The sequence below is a fragment of the Candidozyma pseudohaemuli genome (genome assembly GCF_003013735.1).
Source record: "Candidozyma pseudohaemuli strain B12108 chromosome Unknown scaffold00004, whole genome shotgun sequence".
In the NCBI taxonomy this organism is placed as follows: Eukaryota; Fungi; Ascomycota; class Pichiomycetes; order Serinales; family Metschnikowiaceae; genus Candidozyma; species Candidozyma pseudohaemuli.
Window position 1 is genome coordinate 673094 of NW_020194438.1, and position 23982 is coordinate 697075.

At 46.6% G+C, this 23982-nt stretch overlaps 9 protein-coding genes and 1 non-coding gene across 10 annotated transcripts; 4 read left to right on the forward strand and 6 right to left on the reverse strand.

Annotated features, from left to right (window-relative positions):
* Positions 1-1372: 1372 nt before the first annotated feature.
* Positions 1373-4135, forward strand: C7M61_002393 (uncharacterized protein; the record flags this gene model as incomplete). Its single annotated transcript, XM_024857768.1, has 1 exon — positions 1373-4135. The coding sequence occupies one exon, from the start codon at positions 1373-1375 to the stop codon at positions 4133-4135; it is 2763 nt and encodes a 920-aa protein (XP_024714267.1).
* A 163-nt stretch (positions 4136-4298) lies between these two features.
* DUG3 (glutamine amidotransferase subunit) lies at positions 4299-5363 on the reverse strand (the record flags this gene model as incomplete). The annotated part of the gene is made up of 1 exon (XM_024857769.1): positions 4299-5363. The coding sequence occupies one exon, from the start codon at positions 5361-5363 to the stop codon at positions 4299-4301; it is 1065 nt and encodes a 354-aa protein (XP_024714268.1).
* Positions 5364-5477: 114 nt separating this feature from the next.
* C7M61_002395 (uncharacterized protein) lies at positions 5478-9880 on the reverse strand (the record flags this gene model as incomplete). The annotated part of the gene is made up of 3 exons (XM_024857770.1): positions 5478-6469; positions 6965-8332; positions 8824-9880. The coding sequence occupies 3 exons, from the start codon at positions 9878-9880 to the stop codon at positions 5478-5480; spliced, it is 3417 nt and encodes a 1138-aa protein (XP_024714269.1).
* Positions 9881-10092: 212 nt separating this feature from the next.
* SCH9 (serine/threonine protein kinase) lies at positions 10093-12249 on the reverse strand (the record flags this gene model as incomplete). The annotated part of the gene is made up of 1 exon (XM_024857771.1): positions 10093-12249. One exon carries the CDS (start codon positions 12247-12249, stop codon positions 10093-10095), a length of 2157 nt encoding a protein of 718 aa, XP_024714270.1.
* Positions 12250-13967: 1718 nt separating this feature from the next.
* Positions 13968-14690, forward strand: C7M61_002397 (mitochondrial 54S ribosomal protein bL28m; the record flags this gene model as incomplete). The annotated part of the gene is made up of 1 exon (XM_024857772.1): positions 13968-14690. One exon carries the CDS (start codon positions 13968-13970, stop codon positions 14688-14690), a length of 723 nt encoding a protein of 240 aa, XP_024714271.1.
* Positions 14691-14953: 263 nt separating this feature from the next.
* On the forward strand, positions 14954-15550 carry RPL39 (60S ribosomal protein eL36; the record flags this gene model as incomplete). Its single annotated transcript, XM_024857773.1, has 2 exons — positions 14954-14966; positions 15264-15550. The coding sequence occupies 2 exons, from the start codon at positions 14954-14956 to the stop codon at positions 15548-15550; spliced, it is 300 nt and encodes a 99-aa protein (XP_024714272.1).
* Positions 15551-16044: 494 nt separating this feature from the next.
* Positions 16045-18198, reverse strand: TCO89 (Tco89p; the record flags this gene model as incomplete). The annotated part of the gene is made up of 1 exon (XM_024857774.1): positions 16045-18198. The coding sequence occupies one exon, from the start codon at positions 18196-18198 to the stop codon at positions 16045-16047; it is 2154 nt and encodes a 717-aa protein (XP_024714273.1).
* A 230-nt stretch (positions 18199-18428) lies between these two features.
* Positions 18429-22062, reverse strand: C7M61_002400 (poly(A)-specific ribonuclease; the record flags this gene model as incomplete). The annotated part of the gene is made up of 2 exons (XM_024857775.1): positions 18429-21857; positions 22045-22062. 2 exons carry the CDS (start codon positions 22060-22062, stop codon positions 18429-18431), a joined length of 3447 nt encoding a protein of 1148 aa, XP_024714274.1.
* A 531-nt stretch (positions 22063-22593) lies between these two features.
* On the forward strand, positions 22594-23034 carry C7M61_002401 (uncharacterized protein; the record flags this gene model as incomplete). Its single annotated transcript, XM_024857776.1, has 1 exon — positions 22594-23034. The coding sequence occupies one exon, from the start codon at positions 22594-22596 to the stop codon at positions 23032-23034; it is 441 nt and encodes a 146-aa protein (XP_024714275.1).
* A 487-nt stretch (positions 23035-23521) lies between these two features.
* Positions 23522-23593, reverse strand: C7M61_002402. The gene has a single exon. It is a non-coding gene; the product is annotated as a tRNA-Glu (tRNA).
* Positions 23594-23982: the final 389 nt, after the last annotated feature.

Sequence of the window (23982 nt, forward strand, 5' to 3'; positions counted from 1 at the left end):
GAATCGAAAGAATCCGTTTTTTGATACGATAGCATGTAGTTTATGGATGGTTGTGTCAACTCAACATGGCTGCGAAATACTGAGACAGTGGAACACCGAGGCATGAACAGCCAGACAGTTCTGAATTATGGTGAATCACTGCAAAGTGAGAGATTCGAATTGTTTTGAAGAGCATACCTTGGTACTACAGGATGCTATCTAAAAATCTCTTTCATCTTTGGTTACTCATGTATCGGATTAATGAAAAGTTGTCCGACATTTCGAACTTTTAGCACCCACACGGCAGCCTTTAATACGCTTTTGACGATAAGGTTCTCCCATCTTTTCACTCGCGTGATCCTCAGCGTAATAGTAAGCCATATCTTTCTTGAAGATGACCATCCATGGAGTGACAGCCACAGCCACAAAACACCCATATTATCGAGAAAATCACAGAGCTTGAACTCTCTGGAAAAACAAATCCCATCAAAAACTCTTTTCCACATCTGCCACAACTTATATCTGTAACTCACCAAGTAGACCACATCCAGAATTCATACAACCGAAATCCTATACCTTCCCACGTCTTTCACCCAATAACAACGTCTCTATTATCACCACCTCGCTGGTTCCACAAAGTCATCCGTATACCTCCCAAAGTGTGTTGCCTAACCTACACGGTGTGAGACATGCTACTAACCAGAATACCGGTGCGGTGACTAAGCAGCCAGACCTAGACAACAAGCTAAACGAAAGCTTAAGTCACGATTTGCAGATTCTCCTTTTTGGCAGTGGCTACTTCTAAATCCCTGAATTCCTAAAATCGGGTCAATCTTCTGGAACATCGACCCCCTGGTATCCGGGTGGTCTCCTTCAGCCTCACTGTTGCAGCCATTCAGCCACGACAGCAAACTCACTATAAAAACCCCCTTGTACGCCACCAGATCGAGAATCTTCCCATTTCACCAACTTTCGTATTTCTGCACATCTGCATTTCCGCCTGAACTTATCTCCACGGAAACGCCTTCCATTGGACCGCAAACTACTGTGGGAAGGGGTCTCGAGACGCTGTCTGTCGCCTAAGTTTGGAACCGCAACGGACAGTGCCACGCTACACTTTCTACCAGGCCTTCCAGCTTCCAAAAGCATCCCAATTTCATCTCGAAAGCCGTCGCAGCCACTTTTGCAATTTTTTTTCGCTCGACCTTTTTGTTTTTCCTTTGGCTCATTTTTGGCTATTTTTTTTTTCCTTCTCTGCATCCAACAACCTCAACCGACTCACCACCAACCTCCACGGATCCTTCCTTCCATTCTCTCCCCCCACCCCCATTATACCCGCTGAAGCCTCCGTGTGACTGGTCCCGGCAACCCCTGAATCCCCAATTTTTACACCATGTCGGGTTCATTCTGGAAGCTAAGTAACGGCTTCACCTCGCTTTCCAACGTCACTTCCATTCTAGAAAACCACACCATCAATGACAATGCCCAGGACGACTCCCAGACAATCGGCGTGCTCCTAAAGCTTTTGGACGAGAACGACTTGCTCCAGGAGTTGATGTCCAACAACTCCATGTTGCTCGAGTTCTTGCGTAACGACAACGTCATCAGCATGCTCGTCGACCTCTTGATCCTGGAGAGCTTGCTGGGCGAACAGCTTGCCATGAGCTTGAAGAGACTTCATCTCCTGGCGGATTTGAAGGTTGAGTCGAAGGAAGACGAAGACGACGAGGCGGAAGAGTCCAAGGAAAAGGAAGATAAAGATGAAACGGCCGAGGAGGAGCCTGACAAGGAAGAGGAGGCCACTCCCGAGCTGTCTGAGGAAAGACGATCGCGTTACGCCACCCTCTCGGCTGAGATCTTGAGTGCTGACGTGTGGTCGCTCACCGATACCGTGATGGAATCGACGCAGAATCTCAACAAGTTGTGGTCCATTCTTGACTTGGAGCAGCCATTGTCGATCAACTTGGCTACCTACTTCATGAAGATCATGGAGCACTTGTTGGATATGAAGTGTGAGGAGATGATCACCTACCTCATTGACAACCAGCCTGCGTTGGTCCGCAAGTTCATGAACCACTTGTCCAACCCACCCCTCATGGATTTCTTGCTCAAGCTTATCTCCACCGATAAGCCAGACAACTCCACCGGCATAATAGACTTTCTTCAGGATCAGCAACTTGTTCCGCAGCTTGTTGAGGCCCTAGACACGTCCGACTCCGACGCGGACATGGACGAGTTGCTCGTTAGACAATCATCGGCTGCGGACTTCCTAAAAGCACTTATCACCATTTCGGCAAACTCCACCACTGATAATTCCACCATTGGGCCCAATGAACTCACTCGTGAGCTTGTTTCCTATGACATCATGGCCCGCCTTCGTGACATCATGTTGAAAGGCGGCTACGCTTTGGCAAATGGTGTGGGTATTATCATTGAGATCATCAGAAAAAACAATTCTGACTACGACATCTTACCGGTCCTTTATATCACCTTGGAGAGCCATCCACCAACCGGCAGAGATCCAATTTACTTGGGTCACTTGTTGAAGGTGTTTGGCAGCAAGATCGACGAGTTCAACAAGTTGTTGATACACGTCAACGAGGGCTCGTCATTGCTCACCACGTTCGGTAAAATCGAGCCCTTGGGATTTGAACGTTTCAAGATCTGTGAGTTGATTGCAGAGCTCTTGCACTGCTCGAACATGGCTCTTCTCAATGATAACAAGGGATTTGATGTGGTTAAGATCAGAGACGAACTTAGAAAAAAAATGAGGGAATTTGACCCTGTCGCCTTCAAGTACAACGAGGTCATCGAACTTCCTGCCGATGACTGGCAGCCCAGTCTCGACGCAGAGAAGGAGTTGACCAAAAAGTTTGAGAAGGATTTCCCAAAGCATGAATTTGATGACGACAACGATTTCAATGACACCATTGACTCTTTTAATTCTAAGATGCAAGACTCTTCAGTCGCCCATCATGGAAACCAAAATAGTGGTGACGAAGACGAGCCACCCCACAGTAACTCGAACTTAACCGAGGAAGAACTCAGAAGCAGCCCTGTTGTTGGTGATTACCTCAAGATCGCTTTGTACGACTCTCAAATCGTGTCAAACATCTTGTCCATGTTCTTCAAATTCCCATGGAATAACTTCTTGCATAACGTGGTTTTTGATATTGTTCAACAGGTGTTGAATGGCTCCATGGACATTGGCTTCAACAAGTTTCTCGCGATTGATATCTTCCACTCCGGAAATATTACTCATAAAATTACGGAGGGCCAGCGTCTTTGTTCAGAGTATGAGCAGGAGCACTGCGGTATGAGACTCGGCTACATGGGTCACTTGACATTAATAGCAGAGGAAGTTGTGAAGTTTATTCAATTATACCCCGTCGGCACTGTCAGTGAGTTCATTGACGAAAAGATCGAGGACGACATTTGGGAGAATTACGTCAGTCAGGTATTGTATGATACGAGAAAGAAGTATAATGCAATTCTTGGCGGAAGTGATGTTGATGACGATGAAGGCTCCAATACCTTCGATGAGAGCACTGGTGAAATTATTGAGGAGAGTGATTTTGACAGTGGCTTGAGTCTCAACCCCAATATCGATCATGATTTGATTGGCAGCAGCTACGAGCACCAAGAAAAGGAGGAAGAGTTCCATGAAGATGTTGACAGCCGCGAAGAGACTGACACAGAAAAGAAGGACAGTAATAAGCTTAGCTCAAGCGATGAGTCCGAGTCTGAGGATGACGACGATCATTTTGCTAATTATATGTCCCTGCAGCTCACGATCTCCGGGTCCAATGCATTCCAGTCCTCGCTCAGTAGCAAGGCGAAAGAATTGAAGTCGGAAGACGACTCAGATAAGTACAAGGACTTCCTCCATGTTTCTGGAAACGGCGAAGGAGATGAGGACGATGACGATTACATTGACCCCAATGATGATGGGATGTCATACAAGAAGGCAAATCCATTATACGACTCACAGGGACTACTTGTCAAGGACAACATGCGCCAATTCCCAGGGCACACAAACAATCTGAGTGAGGACTCCACGTCGAGCTCCGACAGTGACGATGATGACATTCCCTTGAACACTGATGACGAGGATAACAAGGACAACAAACTCACACGAGTTGCAAGCAAAGGTTGAGCTCAACCAAAGTAAAGCGACCTCAACACGAACAGCATTCACGTCATGAAACAGCTTGAGCTCCGAGGCGCTCGCGATAGACTACGCTGTGCATGCATTTAACTTTAATGATGCTAATGAAATACGATTTCCATTTTTCTAGATATTCGTAGTTCCAGCTACTCTATGATGCAATTTCGCTTGCTCTTCTTCCTTCTCTTTCCAAAGGAGGGAGATGAGCTACAGTGCTATCGACTTCATCTTCAGCACTAGGCTTAGTGTTAGGTTTTGTTGGTACACCGCCCATGAGACCTTTGCTCATGGCCAAACCAGAGGATCTCTCAGCTAGGCCGTCACTCCAGAACTCATCTTCAATTGGATGCATGAGAACAGTGTTGTTGCTGGTGATCGAAATCATCGTGTTTGTAGGGACACAGATCCAATCTCCACGTTCAAATGTTAAAGGTTCACTGGCGACGAAGACAACATCTTGGGATCTGTTGAGCCTCTCCATCTTGTACAATCCATCTTCGTACTCCAAAAACCGCAGGCCAGTACTGAAATGCAAAGAGGCTGCTTCATCGGTTTTTGATGTGATGTAACGAGTTACCACCACAGACTCACCATCTGTCACAGCAAAATTTAACAAGGAAGGCTCTTCCGTTACTTCACATTGCCAAGTCTTTATGAGATCGATCGTTCTGAGTGTGGCTTGCCTCAAAACCTTATGCCCAAAAACGGTTGAAGGGTCCTCAGGATCGTAGCCCATCTTATATAAGGTGTCTAGTAGCAAAGCACAACAGCACTCACTATCAGTAGAACCCTGAATGAATGTAAAGAACTTATCCTCCACGTGGTTCATGAGTTTCTTCTTTATCCTGTCGAAACTCGACACTCCTCCGTTATGCATGAACATGATTCTGCCGTACAGAAATGGATGGCAATTAGTCTCAGATAATACTCCCTGAGTAGAGGCTCTAACATGACCAAAGACAAGCAGCGATTCTGTACAGTTCGATAATGAATTAAGATTGACGTTGTTCCAAGCTGGAGTGATGGCTTTAAATATGCAAGGCTGGTCTAGCTTTCGATAGTATCCCACACCAAAACCATCTCCGTTGATAGGGTTTCTCATATCTATACGGAGACGTGAGTCAAATGACTGGTTGATAATGGAATGTGCTGGTTTTGTAAGTAGGTCTGAGAGCATCATAGGCTCTTTACCCTTGTAGATCATGAACCGGCACATGGTGTTTGTGGTTACCTTTAGAGCTCGATAGACTGGCTGATATGTTGTGAGGTCACGTGCGTCAACTACGTTTGGCTGCGAAATATGCTTAGGTATTCTATAGTGAGACCATCGTCACTTACCAAAGATGCGGTTGACCTGGGTCAAGACTCGGGACGTGGCAAACCACATCGTTCCAAACGTGAGTGAGACGTTGAAAACGATGAGCAAAAGCGCACTAAGCATGAACCGAGGGGCAAAAATCTTCCACACCATCAAGTGACGTCTAAAGTGGGCAGCAAAAATGAAACTCATGATGCTGATAATAGTTTGATACGTGAGCAATGTAGTAACATTAGTTACCACTTGCGCAAGTAGCGTGATGGGTTTTGCTGATGGAGGAATCCTCCAAAGGGTGATGAGCGGCACCGCGAGGCATATAATGAAGAAGGAACCGAATGTGTTGAGTATAATCGTTAACCCAGAAAGGATGTACAGAACCTTTTGATTCACCATAAAGCCGATTTCCCATTGAATCGAACGGATAGCCGCCTGATGCCCCGTACTGAAAAAGTGTTGATAACCAAGAAGCCCAAACACGATCACAGCGACCAAGTTTCTTTGAAGGTTCAAGATATCGTAAAGCTCTAATAGCGACAAAAGTTGCACCACCATAATACACAATGAAACAGCTCCAATCGGCTGCGTAACTAGAAGAATGGCACAAGTTGCATTGATAATGAGCAAGAAGTATGACGAGCCATAAACGTTTTCGTAGCCTAGAATTGTAGCTGATGGCTGTCTTGGTTGTCTAGGTCTTGGTGACAAAGTCTCTCCTTCATCATCAGAGTCGGATGACATCTCAAGACTGTTGTTTTCGGGTGCATCAGACATTTCTATCTTGACACACAAGGGACCCCGAGACCAGCTGAAATTGGCAAGCACAAGGGCAATAAACAACACAATTCGAGCAATGCCTAGCTTCAAAGATTCGGTCAACCCAAGATCGATGAAGGACTTAGCGATGTCGCCGAGATAGTCATTATTTTCCACATATTCAATCGTCCAGTATGATGCGTTCATGAACATAAGGAATTTCATTCCAGTTCCAATCCACAACGGTGCTGCTGAATGATAAGAAGATGTGAGCGTGTAGAAAGATTTGATGATAGTAGGTAATAGGTACAGACAAACGTGCAATAGCACAATTGTCCACCAATGAGTTTCAAACGTCGACACACAGTACTGTTCCTGTTCTTCACGACATAAATTGATCATTGATACCAACCTCGTCAAAATGATAAAGGTGGCCGCATGCAGAGCTCCCAAAATACGTTGATTGAACAGTTTGGGACTTCTTAGACACCCAAAAAAACAACAGAATCCAAATGTGGTGAGACAGAAATTCACGAATTTATCTTCCCAAACAACATAAGAATTGGATGCAAAAATCATGCTGTGCATGAGCACCATCAACAATCCCATTGATGACCAACTGTTAAGATTATAACTGAAAAAGTCTTTCACCTGATGCCAAAGCCAAATAACGCTGAACCGATCCATAATCGGAGCCCAAAAGCCAATGGAAATGCCAATTGCACATCCAAGTAACAAGCAGGTACGAAGAGTGACACCTGAGGGCCGTAGAACAATAAATATGGAAATGCTAGAGACAAGGCCCAAAAGGGTCATCGCAATTATGGAGCCGATGAACTCAAAGGACATTGTCAGGACTCTCACCGAAGGAATTGAGCGTGAGTACGTGATGGCAAAAGAGAGGGATAATAGCATCACCGTGATGCCGAGCCCTATAAGTACCAAGTCAAACCGAGCCCAAAGTCCCTTGCAATGATCTAAAAACTCCTCCTGAAATGCCTTAGATTCCTGAATTAAGTCTGAAAAATGTTTTTTGTTCTTCCCATGCTTCCTGAAGTTTTCTGAAATAAACTGGTATTTCTCCGCAAACTTCACATCCAGTCCAAACTCATTCGAAACCTCTCTGAATCTATTGATTTGCTCGATGGTGATGTGACTGGCCAAGTTAAGCTCTTTGTCGTTGCTGAAGACCTCATCTATTGGAAATCCGAGATTGTTGTATGGAACTGGCAATCCCATTAGCAAAGAGATCGAGGGAACCAAATCGATCTGGTTAACAGCTCTATAGTTCCGGCCTTTATTCGTAAGGTCGTACTCGGAAGCCTCGTGCTTATTGATGTGAAACTTCCTGTTCTTGGAGTAGAAGAAAAGTGTACTTTCCAACTCTTCGGGACTATCACCACCATGGTTTCCTGTGGAGTCCATTCCGTGATCGCCCATCACGATGAGCAAGGTCTTATCGTCTATTTTGTTCACCACGTCCTCGATGACAGAGTTCATTTGATGCAATTTGTCTTTCATAGCGTGGTGACGGGGCCCGAATCTATGTCCCACATGGTCTAGGCCGAGGAAGTGTCCAATGAGAAGGTCCCACTCCTTTGAACGACTGCGTTCGAGCAATGGATACATATGCTCTATCACACCGTTGTCAACGGTATGTAAGTCTCCCACGTCAAAGGAATCGTAAGGAAAATGGAGGTCTGGGTTGATATACGCTTTAAACAAGCCATCCCAGGTATCGTCTCCCATAAATGCAATAGATTTGTTTTGTTTGTGAAGCTGAAGAATCCAATTGTCCTCGTCTATCGCCTCACCATTAAAGTTGGAACCAGCGTCAATAAATGTCGGTAGGGTTCCGGTGGTAAGGCCCTTGAGACGCTGCAACGTTGTTGTGGGTGGATCAGCCAAGAACTTTAAGAGTACAGCGTTGTCCGGCTGTTTTTGCATGAGATCATACAAGATGGGTAAGTTGTTGTGAAAGTAGGGATCAGCATCAGCATCATCCACAGGTATGACAAAGTCAAAACGCAAAGCATCGATGACCACAATGACAGTTTTCTCAAACTGAGCTGGTAAACAGCCGGAATCACCACATTCTGCCAAGTCGGGCAAAACTTGTCGAGATAGAAGGAACCCTTTGGAGAAAAAGTAAACTCCGATGAACTGGAGCACGGCGAAGAATACCAACACAACGAGGTAACCAAAAAAACTGATTTTAAGCCGCTGCAGCCTTAACCGGCTACGGGCTTGCTGTTGCTGTTTCAACAGCATGTTTCGGAGATTTCTTGTAGTAGTTTCTGGGGTATCAACATATGGTCCGGATGCCGGATCCGTGGAGTTTTTGTGCCGGGACACACTAGGGGGAAATTAACAAAAACGTCTATTAAAGGGAAATCCGGGTTTATTTGGTGTTGGTGTCCCGCTGGCCGTGTGTTTTGTGGTCCGTTAGCTGTTGATGTTACCTGTTATCGGTATTTTTTTGTCACCTACATACTTGCCAGGTATCTCGCGTTTTCAGATGTCGCACGTGAGGGGCACCAGGCTTCAGCACGTGCAATCATCCTGGAATTGGGAAAGAACTACTCCATGGTGTGATCAATCTGACTGAGGAAATCCGAGTTGAAGGCGTCGTCATCCATAATTCCGCCTTCTTCGTTGTCAGGACCAAAGTTCATCAACGCGTCCATGTCATCACCCATCATGTCATCATTACCCTGTGGGTCTGCGAGGAACTGATTAAGATCCTCCATGTTGACATCGTTTTCATTATTGTCCTGCTTGTTTGGCTGCCCTGGCTGTGGAGCAGGAACATCGGGTTTCTCCTGATGGCTTTCGCTACCGTGTTCATTCATCATCGCCATGGCAAAGTCTTCGTCTCCGTTGCCTTGCATGTAAAGCTGACCGTTATTGTCGTTCTGATGGTCACCAAACATTTGGTCCTGGAAGTCCTGTTGCTTCTCCTCGGGCTTATCCTCAATGTCCAAGAAGGACGATATCAGACGTGGATTGTAGTTTTCAGGCGCCTTTTCAACCGTGGCACCCAACTCCTCTGCTGGAATGGACCGCTTGGTGTACGCGGTTTGTTGTAGCTTGTAGTTCTTGTTGTACTTCTCCTCATATTCCGCCAAAGTGTCCTCCAAAGCATTCTCGAGCTTCTCAAGCGATTGTGCGTCGTTACACTCGCGATGGAGTTTCGCTAGCTGTGCCACAGCCTTCTTTTGAAACGTCATTTCGTCGCTGAATGACTTATCGGGGTCTTCCTTCATTTCGGCCAAAGCTTTGCGGTCTTCTTCAATCTCCTCCTCAATCATTTTGCCCTTGAGCTTCATGAGCCTTATGTCCCCGAAAATAAAATCCTCCTTTTCGAGATTTCGAAGTACCTCTTTCACTTTATCGTCTGTGGCATCTTCTTCGTAAAGCTTCTTCTTGTGCACCGGGAAGGGCGAAGGAGGTGCTATTTTTGATGTATGGAACGGTTTCAGAGCCGCTGTTTCTAGAAGGTCTTGATTGCTGATGAAACGGGAGAATGCATCGGCACGGAAGTTGATCAAGTCTGCTTCATCGTGAAGTTGTAGACTATCACTTTTTAACACCGAAGCGGGTGGGTGACCATGCTCCATTGGCTGCATGCGGCCTCTGACTCTTTTTGTCGTCCTGCTCATGCTTGTTATGGTTGAATTCTATTTGGTGGTAGTTGTTGATGCTGTGATTGTTCTGAGTCGCACACACTGACTTGAGTTTGTGGGTGCGAAAAAGAGCCAGAGCCAGCATTATCTCGAAGCGATCTCTATAAAGACACTATAAAAACAATATTGTACAAACACGTCGAAATGAAGGACCGTCTGAAGAAATTAAGTAGGTTGGTAGGCAGGCCTCAAAGGTCGAAGCGGCCATGGACAAATTCCTCGCTCTCCATGTTGGCGTCGTTGTCGATCTCCATCTCATCTTCCTCGTCAATCTGGTCGTCAATAACCTCGTCATCTGGTGGGAGGTTGGAGTTGCCTGGAATGAAAGAACCAGAATGTTTGAATGCTTGATATCTATGCGATTTGCTGAAGTGGTCGTCCATGGCCGAGTCGTCCACATAGGTGAAACCTTGGAAGTTTGCCTGGATACCTGGTGAAAGAGGCGTGGAGGCCATCTCCATGTGTTTCTTGAGCACAGAGGTGGACTCGTTGGTGAACTCGGGGTCGAAGTTGGACGTGTCGGTTTCTGATGAAAGGTGGGGCTTGAATGGAGGAGGAATGTCTTTAGCCTTCAACAAGTTCCAATCAACGTCCTGGAAGAATGGATGCTCTTTCAACTCTCTAGCGTCTTTTAATGCACCAAGTCTATGACGTGGGTTTCTGTTCAACAAGCCCTTGACAAACGATCTACCCTCTGGGGACAATACCTCCTTGGGGAAACGCACTTTGCCAAACGCAATGTTCTTGTACATCTGTTGGGTGTTATCGGCGTAGAATGGAGACCAGCCACAGCACATCTCGAAAATAAGCACACCCAACGACCAGAAATCCACCATCTTGGTGTATCCACTCTCATCCAAAAGCACCTCAGGTGCTAAGTATTCAGTAGTACCACAGAAGGTGTTTGTAGTACCGTCATTGTTCAAGTTGGCCTTGGACAAGCCAAAGTCACACAAAGCAATGTGGCCCTTGGCATCCAACAAGATGTTCTCTGGCTTCAAGTCTCGGTAAACAATGTCATTGTCATGCAAGTGTTCCAAGGCAAGAACCAACTCAGCAATGTAAAACTTTGCTCTATCCTCGTTGAAGCGGCCCTCTTTCTGGAGATGCCAGAATAACTCGCCTCCCGACATGTAGTCGGTGACGAGGTATAAGTCCGTTGGGGTCTGGAAGGAAAACTTGAGACCAACAATGAATGGCGAGGCAGCAGCAGAGGTACGAACAAGGATGTTTCTCTCACCAATCGTATGAGCGATTTCTTTCTTCTTGACAATGAGCTTCTTCGACAAAATCTTCATGGCGTAGATACGGCCATTGTCCTTGTTCTTGACCTGGTAGACCTGGCCAAAAGTACCTTTACCCAAGAGTCGAAGCACCTCAAAGTCGTCAGGGCCGTACAGCTTCTTGGAATCAAATCTGGTGTACTGCCACTTGATTTGCAACGAGCCGGTGACTCTTTCACCAACCACACGTGCACGCAATGGCTCCCAGCGGGGCTCCTGGGTCTTGTTGGCGCTTGGGGTGTCTGTGTTTGGCACAATACGCACCTGGCCCAAGAAAGCGTCGTCTTTGGCGGCATCGTAGACGGAAATGTCCAATTCCGAGTTCGAGCCCACCACGTCAAACACTGCCTCATGGTTCCACACCTGGGTGGCCAGGCCCTGTGAGAGCTGGAACTGCTGCGTGGACAGCTGGCGCTGGTACAACGCTGGTCTCTTGTCGCGTGGCTGCTTCATGGGCATGCCTGGAGATAAGCGGTTCTGATGAGGAGCAAGCATGGGCAGCTTGGATGGGGTCAGGTTGTTGACGAATTCCGAGCACTCGTATGTCAGCACCACGTACGGCTGGGAGTACTCGGAAATCAACAAGTCCTTGGCGCCGACAATGGTGACCTTCAACTTACCCTTGGGCTGCAGCGAGGTCTTGGCCTGCTGGAGCTGGCCCTTCTCGTCGGTGGTGATGATGACCGGTTGTGACAGGTCTGGGGGTGAAGGCGATGTCTCCATGTTGGAGTCGGCCTGGCTCTGTTCCTTGATGCTCTGGACAGCAGGAGAGGCCAAGCGCTGTGAGGAGGGGTCCGTGTTCAGCACGGAGGGATGCAAGTCGTGGGCAAACGAACCCTGAGCTCGTTGATGAGCCGATGGCTGGTTTTCCGATGTTGTTGTGGTTCCGTAGGCCAACTGTTGGCTCAGCACTGCGGTGGTCGGATGAGCGGCTAGGTTCTTGGGCAAGAACTTCTTGGGGTTTTCATGCAGCGGTGCCGGCAGTGGCGAGTTGGAGTGTTCTTCTGGCGAAGCGTCTCTCTTGAAGCCCAAGCCGAGAATGGACTTGGCAAAGTCTGTCATGCGTTGGAGACGATGGCGTAAAGGGGGATGACGGTGGGGAGGCGGGCCTTGAACTTGCTAGCAGTTAAGGAGAGAAATAAATAGCAGGGTGTGTGTTTGGCTGGTTGTATGGAGATGGTGTTGGGACACAGGAAATGAGATAGGGCGAGAAAAAAACGCACCGATAGACTGGAGGAAGGAATAGCGATAAACGGAGGCCACGATGGAGGGGATGACGTGTTGGGGGATTTTGGTAGAGAGTTCACTGGAATTGCTTGATTTGTTTTTTGATTTGAGAAAAACGCTCTTTTGTGGGTTTTGTATTCTCGGCGGAGGCAAATTGTGGCTTGTGTGTCTTGAATCGCTGCCACTTAGGGAGGCCAAGCGGCTATATTCCGAGGATGGAGAAAAAGTGTGATGTAGAGCTGCAGGTGGAAAAAAGAGTTTTCGAACCTTCTATTTAGAGAAGCGATTCTTAATTTCACTCTTGTTTTTTACAGTTTCAAGGCGTCCCTTTAAGGAATTTAAGAGCCCGTGCAGACACTCCGTGGGTGCAAATGCACGGGTCCACCAGGTGAAATGGGTCACCCAGCTTGGCCCACTTTTGATAAGCAGTGGCAGGTGAAGTTTGTGGAATTAGGTTACAAAAACGATGTTTTGACTCGATTGACGAGGCCGTAAAAGCTTACTCTTTCGGTGCTTAGTGGGCCCATCACACTGGCCACCTGCAAGCCTCACTGGTCATACAAGCGTGCTCATGTGCCTCTTTCTTTGCCCGGTGTGTACTTTGTGGCTGGAGAAGAGATATTTTTTACATTTTTGGAGGCGATCAGGAAGGAGGTTTGGTAACGAAGAATATTTTATTTCTTTGGGAAGCTGTGATTTTAACGGTGTGAGATTGTGTGGGTATTCAAAGAGCATAGAACGTTCGCTGGTGCGAGGCAGAAGGCGCATGTAGGTTTTTTCTGCTTGTTTACTTGGAGAACACTTTTGGCGCTGGGTAAGATTCTATAGTGATATTATGGAATGTCACAATGGACTCAAAGAACCCAAGCTCAAACGACTAAAGTGCTTGCAAATTAGATAAAATCAAGATTGAGGACATCGTAAATCGATGAGTGCCAAATCACAGGATCGGATCAAGTTTGTAGGCTCGGCTTGGAAGAGTCAACGGTCGTGCAGATGCACCGCTGAAGCCTGTTTGTAATATTCTTTTGGAGTGATCTTTCTAGGTATCTACAGCAGAAATTTCAGAAAGATGTATGAGAGATATTACGGGGAAAGGTAAAATGGCCGAAGCTTTGGTAAGCGTATAGCTCTCTGGCTTTGGCTTATAGCTCTTCGTATACGAGGCTGATACAATGCACCAAGCCGACCTTCAATCCTTTTTCTTTGTACACAACGAGTAAGCAAGAATACGGGCATTCCTTAGGAAAACTTCACTTCGATAATATCCCCCGTTCTGTTAAATCTCAGTCAATTTTTGTTGTCCATCTCGGTGGCTGCAAATCGAGCACAGCAACGACACTATGCGCTACCACAAAAGGCACATCGTCCGACTCAAAAATACTACCTTCTCCCAAATCCTCTAAAAATGCATTAAGTACCAAAAATCAATCTCACCTCCGCCTCTTCCGTCTAATCGCTAGTCGGCATTTATAGGTGGTGATGGCAGTTGGTGTGTGTACAACACCCATGTATCTCAAGCAGAAAAATTCATCAACAGTTAGACCCCAATCATGAATACCTTTTCAGGTGCTGCTAGACAGTTCTCAACGTCGGCAGCGACGTTGAGGGATAGCATGTTCAAGATCACCAGATACGCCAAACCCCAAAGCCACACTGTCTACAAGGAGGGCGACAAATTGCCCGACAGCTTGATTCCTCGTTACAAGAAGCTCTATCCCGAGTATGACTACGAAACCATGTTCTTCAAAAGACAAAACAGAGGCCTCTTTGCCGGTCTACAGAGAAGAACACACAAGAGGGAGAGTGAGAGTAAAGTCAAGACCCTCAAGTCGCAGCTCCCCAATATTGTGAAAACCAAACTATGGTCTGAGACTTTGAACCGTAGAATCGCCACCAAGGCCACCACCACTGCATTGCGTACAATCACCAAAGACGGTGGTTTGGACAACTACTTGCTCAAGTCATCGCCCATGAGAATCAAGACCATGGGATTGAAGGGCTGGAAGTTGAGGTACGATATCTTGAAGAAGAAGGAGATCGAGCTGAACTCTGAGGGCAGCGACAAGACCGTTTACCATATCCTGGACTCCGGTAAGAAAATCACCGTGGGCAGAAAGAAGCTCTTGGAGACTTTGTACCCATACGTCTACAAGGATAGCTACACACCCACGCCTTGGAAGTACTTCATCAAGACCCACACCGTGTTGACCACCGAGGAGCTTGTGCAGAAGTTGGAGGCCTACGGCCACGATTTCGCTGACATCACCGTCTAAGGAGGGCATTTACTTGTACATAATAGCATAAAATAGAAACACAGACATAGCAGTCACATGATCACGTGAACAGATAGCTCAGTAGGAGCAGAATGTGCAGGTCGCGAAAGTGCCCGCGGTGCCCATAGTGAAGCGCCTTCTTACACCCGTACACCCATACATTGGCCTCAGTGCTTCCCTCTGCAGGCAGGCCCCAGACCCTCACGAAAATTTTTCTCATACAACCGAAGTTCTCTCCTTCTTCTGTATCTACAAAGACAAAAATGGCTAGATCTGGTATGTTTCCACGACGTTAAAAGCCTTTGAGAATGAATCCAAATGAACAAGAGCAGTCCAAATGATCGAAAACAATTTCCCGTTTCCCTTAAATGTCCCATCAAGTCCATCCAAGACCCATCGAAGTTTGATGAAAACGCATCGCCAACAACCAACCCACCCATCAACATGGCAAAGATGATCCATAAACAGTGCATTCGACCATCCACAAAGTGAAATTTCACCGTCCTTCCCAGCTTCTATCCGCTCAAGCTCATCCCAAAGGCACATCTCCAAAACGCTTATACTAACAACCAGGTATTGCTGTCGGTTTGAACAAGGGCCACAAGGTCAACGCTAAGGAGGTTGCTCCAAGAATCTCCCAGAGAAAGGGTGCTCTTTCCCAGAGAACCAAGTTCGTCAGAAGCATTGTCTCTGAGGTCTCCGGTTTGGCTCCATACGAGAGAAGATTGATTGAATTGATCAGAAACGCCGGTGAGAAGAGAGCCAAGAAGTTGGCCAAGAAGAGATTGGGTACTCACAAGAGAGCTCTCAGAAAGGTCGAGGAGATGAACCAGATCATCACTGAGTCCAGAAGACACTAAGCTCTTTCGTCATACTTCATACTGTAATGCTAATAAGTGAACAAAGCGATGTGTAGACACGAATGCTGAATTTTACCGTAGAACGAAATTATTGTCTTTAACATAGGCCCATTTCCATGGGTGTCCCATCTAGTGATTTCCTGTAGGTGCGCAATATCTATCAGTTACAACTACTGACTTATTCACAATGTTAGGGTTGACCTCCATCCTCAGGCGTGCACTTCCGTCTGTCCAGCCTACCAGGGCTTTAGTGGTGCCTAATCTTATGAAATCCAATGCCCTGCTTGTCGGAGCCGTCACAGCCATGAGATCTCTCAAGACGAGAACTTCAGTGAAGAAATTTTGCAAGGACTGCTACATGGTCAGAAGAAAAGGAAGATTGTACGTCTACTGCAAATCCAACGGCAAGCATAAGCAGAGACAGGGATGAGCGTTAGATGTGGCTCTCATTTGTACATAGACAATCCAAGAATGCATGTTTTTATATCGTGATGCTACCTTTGACCATCCCCGGCTGCCTGGGATGCGAGTTTTACCGCACGTGTAGTGGGTGTAAGTGAAGACCTTTGGGAGCTGTTACCCGTGCTTCGGCTGGGTCTCATTGGTTGTGACCTTTGTTGAATTTGCTGGGGGTTTTGATGAAACTGAGAACCGCCTTGGTCAGCAGGCTCCTGCCGCGATACAGATGGACTGGAGTTAGACGACGTTTGAAGCAAGGCATCTTGCCAAACCCTGTTGACAAGCATGGAAGCTTTGCTTTCTCGGTTTTCCCTGTCTGCCGCAAATTCTTCAAACTTATTGGCATTCATCGATTGGGAATGAACAGACGACGAAGCACCTTTAGAGACTGACGTGCTCTTTTGCACATTCAATCCCTTTTTGTGAGCGTAGAATTTCTCCATTCTGTTCAAAGACTCTGCCACTGGGTTTAAGTGACGCCTCACATTGAGGTACTCTCGGTTTAATCTCTCGTACTCCGTTCTAGAACGCACAGATCCCTGCTGATGCCCACTTTGAACAAGATGGAATAAGTTCGTGACATTCGATGAGTCGCCAGCGGCTTGTCCCTCCTGTTCTCCCACCTGTGGCCCGCTTTGGACACCTGGTGTCTGTGGACCTGCAACTCTGCCCTGTTCCCTCACATTGGTCGTGCTGTTATTGTAATTGTGAGCAAACATCAACTTGTTGAGCGACATGTTTGACAAGTTTTGAAGCTTGGTGGGATCTATGTTCTGAGAAACATCCATGAGCGAGTTCTCACGCTGAAGCCAGAGTCGCTGTTGAGTTCTGGTCTCGATATTATGGTTGGAAGCGCCATTGGAAGAATGGCTGCTATTCAAGAAGCTTGAAAAGTCCTTGTTAGATGCATTTTGTGTCTGTGATTGAGTTTGTTGCGATGGTCTTTGCAGTTTGATGTTGCTAAGATACTTCGAGTTGTTCCTCTGCAAATTACTGAAGATGCTCTGGTCTGGTTGATAGGAGCTGACTGATGCTGTCGTAGTGGCCTGGACTGGCTCTGCTGGTTCTTTATTTCGGAGCTCATTATATGGCCTCGCCTTGAACGAGATACCACTAACACTCTCATCACGCATGCGATCGAGCCTCTCATCAGAAGCGTCACCAGTCATGTTGTATCCTAGCGGTTCGTTTATCTTCCTGGTGAGACCAGTGGATTGAGAAAGAAGCAAAGATCCACCGTATAAGTTGTTGTTCATGAGTTCGTCAGTTGAGCTGTTTGTTGAAATCAAAGCAGGGGGCTCTGACGTGCATTTTGCACGGTCGTCAGCCGCTTGAAGCTCTTGCTTCACTCTTCCGAGCGCCTTGTTCTGTGGGACTGGTTCTGCGATTGGCGCATCTTCTTGGGATGAAACACTTTCAGGCTGCTCTGGTACTTGCGAGATCTTATGATCCTCATTCCAATCTTGTGTTTCCAGCGGGAGATTCTCGTTTGAGCGGTCCTGCTGTCTTGAGCTCGTTTCCAGCTCTGAGTCCTCGCTGAGGTCCTCGTACTCATTGCTTTCTGCATCCTCATTCAACCTAACAATGGCCCTGCCTCTCTTCGAGCTGAGCCTGAGACCAATGCCCGGCCCGTTCGTAACTGAGTTGTTCAATCCTTTGAGGGAGTTCAGCGATTTACTCGACCTCATGGAGCTGTTCAGAAACGTCTTGTGTAATGCATGTCTATCCTTACTCGACCCGTTCAGTGTAGTCTTGCGCAAGGGAGCAAACCCTTTAAGTGAGTTTGCCAGGGTAGATCTGTTGAGCGTGCCTGGGCCCTTCACAGAGCTGTTCAGCATCGTCTTATGCAATGGAAGAAAACCAGGAACCTTGGTGAACGATCTGTTGTTTCTCTTGATACCAGGCTGCCGCAGCGTTCTAATAATGTCTGAAGATTTGGACCTGTTCAAATTTGGTTTTGGTCCTGATGTGCTGAGTCTAGTAGGCATCTTCGTATGCGACTGGGACCTCGTGTGAGTTCTTCTCGAATGTAGCTTTTTATCTTGAGTTGGTGTTCGTGACATGGGCCTGGCAGGTTTTATATGCTCTTGAGCAGATGTCTCAGATTGGATAGACCCCGTTGCTTCCGAGCTCTTTTCTGATATTGTATCTGATGGTCTGGATTCATCTTGAGGCTCTCCGGGTGACATGCTGATCCGGGCTCCTTGCTTGGTTACTGTTCAGACGTTGTGATGCGTGTTTTTGTTTTATCCTATTATTCGTGAGTTGAGTTTCTCACAGTATATGGCTCCGGGTCTTGTTCTATATGTTTAATATCACCAGGTTTGTACTCACTACTAATGCGGAGCGGCAGGCTGGTTACTTAGTGGTGCACGGATGTGTCCCCAGGCTCGGACTCTCCTGTCATTGTGTCCGGTGCCTAATACTCCAGGTCTGGCACCTTGAAACGGAGATTGTATCCCTTGTTGTAGACATTGTTCAAAGTCCTCTCAAAGGCGTCCTTGGATTTGAGCTCCAAGTATTTTTGGTATAACAAAAGTGCTGTCTTGGCGTCCTCAATTGAGTCGTGATTACTTGTCTGCACTGATTGGTGAAGTACAGCGTATGCTAAGAACTTAAGACTCAACTTCCTCTTGAAGTCCGCCAAATAAAAGAGTTCGATCGTGTCACGAATTTGAGATTTGGGCACCTGAAGGTTGATGCATCTGAAATCACTCTTGAGTCCATGGCCCACAAAAGTACAGCCCAAATTCAATAGAAGCCAGAGTCTTCTATAAGCAGTCTGTAGAGTCACAAGAGTTTTTGTGGATCTGTTTGGATCGAGATCACCGTCCTCGATACCTGAGAATTCAGTGAGATTATCGAAGATTGGCTTCGTGTGAACAATATAATCATCAATAAAAGGAACACCGTTGCCATTCTTGTCTCCACGAAGTGCAGAGATACGTGCCAATGAAAGCACCTTTGGACGAACAATGCGCTTTTTGGATGGGCATCTGACCTCAGCCACTTCGGGTTTAAGAGAGACAAACTCAGCATCAAGAGCAACGAGGGTACCGACCTCCGGTGCTTCTTCTCTCGTCAAGAGCTCATACTCTTTCTTGAATCCCTCTCTTATGCCGCATGCAAAATGGTCTCTGTATAAGATCGAGTCATCAAGGCGCTTAATGGAACGGAAGAACTCAATCTCATAGTAGGAGAAATTCTGGTTGTGGGGGTTCTCAACATTGTGGTAGACCAACACGACAGGCTTCTTCCAGCTGTAGGAAAGATTGAACACTTCGTCCTCTGGCACAGTCATTACCAAAAAGTCATTGAACAAAAACCATTGATCTTTTCCTGAGGCGGGTGACTTGATCTTAATATACGATACCATATTGTGCTTTCCAGGGGTCGTATTAGCATCATGATTGATTTGACAAGAGTATCCAAGAAGCTCATACTTATCTGTCTCCTGGTTCAAATGGGTAACGACGGGCTTGAAGTTAACCTTGTTATTATTCAAAGTGGTGTAGAATTCTGGCACGAGCCACTTTTTGTAATGCCTTAAGAGCTCATACTCTTGAGCGCTGAAAGGAATGTTGATCAGCAAGAGTGGGCCCAATTTCGTTAAAGTCTGCTTCACATCCAAGGGGTATGGGTTCAGGTTGGAAGGAGGTAACACCTTGCTTTGGTTCAATGAATACTCGAGATAATTGAGTAATGTGTAGTTTCTTTTAGTCAATGAAGCCTGAGGTGGGGTGTATGTGCCACCGCCTAGTCTGTTGACGACATTCATAGGCGGCGTCATCAAGTCAAGTGTCGCTTGACTTCCTGTTTGTCTCTCTATATGTTCACCCTTATTCGTGAAGATGTTGAGTTCATAATGCATTGATGTCATGTCTTGAAGATAAAGATTGAACTGCTTGGCATAGTCATTGACAACAGACTCCACGAGGAACTTGTTGAAAGTGATCATCAATTTTTGCAATTCTCGAGCATTAAGAGATTTGCCGTCATCCTTGATTATAAGCCCATGAGCTTTTGCAATAGGGCTCTCGCTGAGAATCAGAGAAAAGTTGTTGATGCTGACGTTTCTTCCCTCTGCTTTATGCATCATGTCGAACAAATAACCAAGCTCATTGAGCACGGAAGAGCCTTGCGGATTCTGCTGGTCAATGAGGACCTCTGTGGAGTTCGGAAGCCATTCTTCAAGAAGAGCGCCAGTGACAACGCTGTAGAAGATTGGCAGGAACCTGTATATCTGGATCAAAGAGTTGGCGTAAGAGTTGTCCAAATGGTTCTCAAGACCACAAAAGAGTCCCCCTGTTTGATTGTAGTAGTCGAAATCAAAATCATCAACACCGAATCTCGAGTATTGGATTTCAAGTCTGCTATAACATGATGGGACTTGATTTGCATAAGGTGATTTGTATTGGAAAATGGTCTTGTCGTGATTTTGGTCTTCAAATGCTGATGCTTGAAGATGCTTCTGGTTATCGCTGGGCGTCTGAGGTTCTTGAAATGAAGCTATTGAGCACGTGTTAGGAGAGCCGATGTCTGCATCTCTCGGTAGAGGAGATGCGGTGGCGCTTCTTTCACTGATGAACTTGGGTACAAGAGCCTGCTTCAAGTTGATGCTTCTGTCCTTCTCAGGCGCTTTAGTGTGATCTTCTTCGTCATCCCTCACAACATTGCGGGGACCATATTTGGACGTGTCATATGGAAGTATCTTACCGGGATTTCGTTCACTCAAGTCAAGAAGCTCTTGGTCGATCTTGATTGGAGTTTTCAGAAGCTCCTTGGTGAAGATCATCTCAGCTGGGAAGTACGACGTAAGGAACTCCTTGTAATATGGCATTCCAACAGAATTGAGCGGGTACGTTTCATCCAATCCCACAGAATTAGCACTTGGCTGTGAGGTTACTTCTGGAAGGTCCAACGAGGTAGGATAGTTGACGAAGTTTCCGCTATTTCCAGAATTGATTCCCCAGAGGCTCATGGTGTTATGACCATCACTGAAAGCAAGGAACTCACCGTTGTCACTCACATCCAAGTTTATCATATAAGAAGACGTTGTGGCAGCCACGCTGCTGGCATTGTTGGGCATGGACAAGTCTGCCTGATACAAGTGCACTTGCAGCTGGTCGTACATGTCGACAAACTGGATCTGACCTGTCGTGGACGCAATAACCACAATGTTGGGTAACTTTGGGTAAAATTTGGCAAAGCTAGCACCAGCGGGGAAAGGGATTGGCGAGACAGCACGCATCATTCTCAAATCGTAGATGTTCACCAATGGGTCGACCACATAGGAAGCGGACGAAGACCCGTAACGCTTGGGACGGGCCGAGTAGCCACATGTAGCAATATAGTTTCCCTTCACATCAAGATCGGAAAGGAGCCCGCTATGGCCTGACAAACTTTTCACTACTTCGTTGGAGGAGGTATCAAAGAGGTCCACTGATCCTGACGTGTTTCCCAAGGCAAGCAACTTGGACAGGTGATTGACAAACAGAAGCTCTTTGTCGTGATTGTACTGTTGAACGATGGAAGGCTTGTTGACGTCGACTTTCATCAAGGACCTCTTTCCACCGACGATTATATCGGTTGAAGTAGCATAAGCCAGCGTCATACACGACAAGTCGCCAAAGCTCTTTTTCTCATCTCCACTGAACAGCAGCAGCGTCAAGCAAGCATTGTTGAGACCTCGAGGGGTATTGAATGTAACGGACGACTTGGAAAGAGCAAAAATGCCCTTCTGGTTATTGAGCTGCTGTAATACAGGATCTCCACGAGGAGAGGCCCGAAACTTCGTGTACTTATAAAGTGATAACGGGCTTTGCAAGCCGTAGCCGCTATGTTCCTGCTGTACTGGGGTATATGAACAAGTGTAACCTGCTGAGTCTGCGCACCAGACAAGATTCGAAGTATGGTCAAATAAGAGGGACGTTATTTGCGGAGGTTCGTTCCGCTGGTTTGGTCGTGCCGTAGCAGACACCCTGGTCACCTGGCTGTTAGCATTGAATTAGACTAATGTGTCTGTTTATACATACCTCTGCCCATCCGTCCATTGTGGTGTTGGTGCTCGGTCTGTGTAGATAGTGTTGATGTCGCGCTCTATGGACCAAATGGTCCGAACAGCAAAGTTAGCATTGAGTGAAGGTATTCGAGAAAACAAGATTTGATTTTGAAGCTGGGCTACGAATGGGGGCCAATTGGGGCTAAATATCCTGAATTGCCTATGTCACGTGACAGATCACGTGTAACTGGTACGCCCCGTAACCACAATATCCTCGGTGAGTCACCGTGCCTGTTGAGCGAAATGACGGAGATCTTGCCACTCACCTCAAAGTGGCGAAATACCTAATCTAACTTCATTAAATGAGTCACTGCATACCATTACATATGACAAGCGAGCGTTTCTGTGCCAGCATGTGGCACCCCTCAGACATTACGCACGGTCGCATTTGCACCTCTGTTTACCATATATAAAGGACGGGTGCCCCCGGGTTATTTGGAACCTCGTACTTTTCTTCTTTAGTACATCCAACTTTCCTTTCCACCCCAGGAAACCTCCTTCTTTTAACCCCAAAACTTCCCCGATGTTTAAGTCCGTCTTGCCCTTTGGCTGGTTCTCCAAGTCCACAACCAGAGCTCCCTTGTCCCCTGGTGAGGTCAACACCTCCTTCACCATGCCCGACAGAGACTCGTCTCAGGTGTATCATGTGTCGATGAACGATGACGCCGAGGACTTTGTTGATATCGCCTACCGGAAGTTGTCTTATGCCGAGGTGGCTTCGATCGCCAGGCACAGACAGCAGACCTCCAAGGTGCCACAATCACGGGCAGCTTCACGAGTGAGCCACAACCAGTTTTCGGTTTTGGCGGTGGCTGACGACGAAGACGACTTGTCTGAGTCTGTGTACTCGGAGAAATTCAAAATCAACAACTACTTCAGCAAGAACAAGGTGTTCAAGGAGGCCGATAAGCTGAAGGCTGCACGCAGCAAACAGAAAAAGAGCAAGTCCTTCCGCTCTGAATAAACTTACGTGCCTGAAACCACCTCGTAATACATAAAAGGCGCTGGCGTTGCTTATTTATTATCTGTCGCTAGATATTTACTTCCTCGACACTGTGTGTCCCGGCTTCCAATACATGCCATTCCTTATCGTGTATAGTGCTTATCGGGCACCGCGCTCTTGTAAACATACTGATAACACCCGATCCGGGTATGTTATACGACGATAAGACGGATCTTCTGATATACTCGGTATGTCTTTGAATTGCTTTAAATTAAAAGATCCGTTTATCTTCTTAGCCGGTCACTACCCCAGATTATGCTTCATGTGTTTTGACCGGCAATGTGCAGTACATGTGACTTAGCCCAAGGCTGACCTCGTGGTGTCACAACTGCACGTTGCTTGTTTTGCTATAGCAATGCACGTGTGGTTGGAACTGCTTCCAGGTTTACCGAAAATTACTAAGCTTAAAACGGATGATTGTAAATAGACGATATACAAAAAAAATGTACTCCGATACGGGGAGTCGAACCCCGGTCTGCTCGGTGAAAGCGAACCGTGATAGCCGTTACACTATATCGGACTTAGATAACATTCAAATGTGCAGGCCAAATAAGAAAGACAAGTGTACACTTTCTCAAAGCTCTCATTTTTTGAGCTTCATCTCAAAATCAAAACTACCCATTATTATGAACTCCTACTGTAATAAAAATTTACACAGACGCGTTTCAGCCTGATTGGAGCAATCTTGAAGGTGCAATATTGAGGCGTATCGTTGATGTATTCGCATCGAGTATAGGATGGGGTTAATGGCTTCCCCAGAAGAACCAGAGACGCGTGGAAATTGATCTTAATTCCTTACACAATTATTAATCTATTCACAACTTTTTCGAGGGGATTATTGTTTCAATGAAGCAGAATTCTCTGCTACTATCCAAGCATTGGTTCCTCGGCAATTTCACTCACCAACCC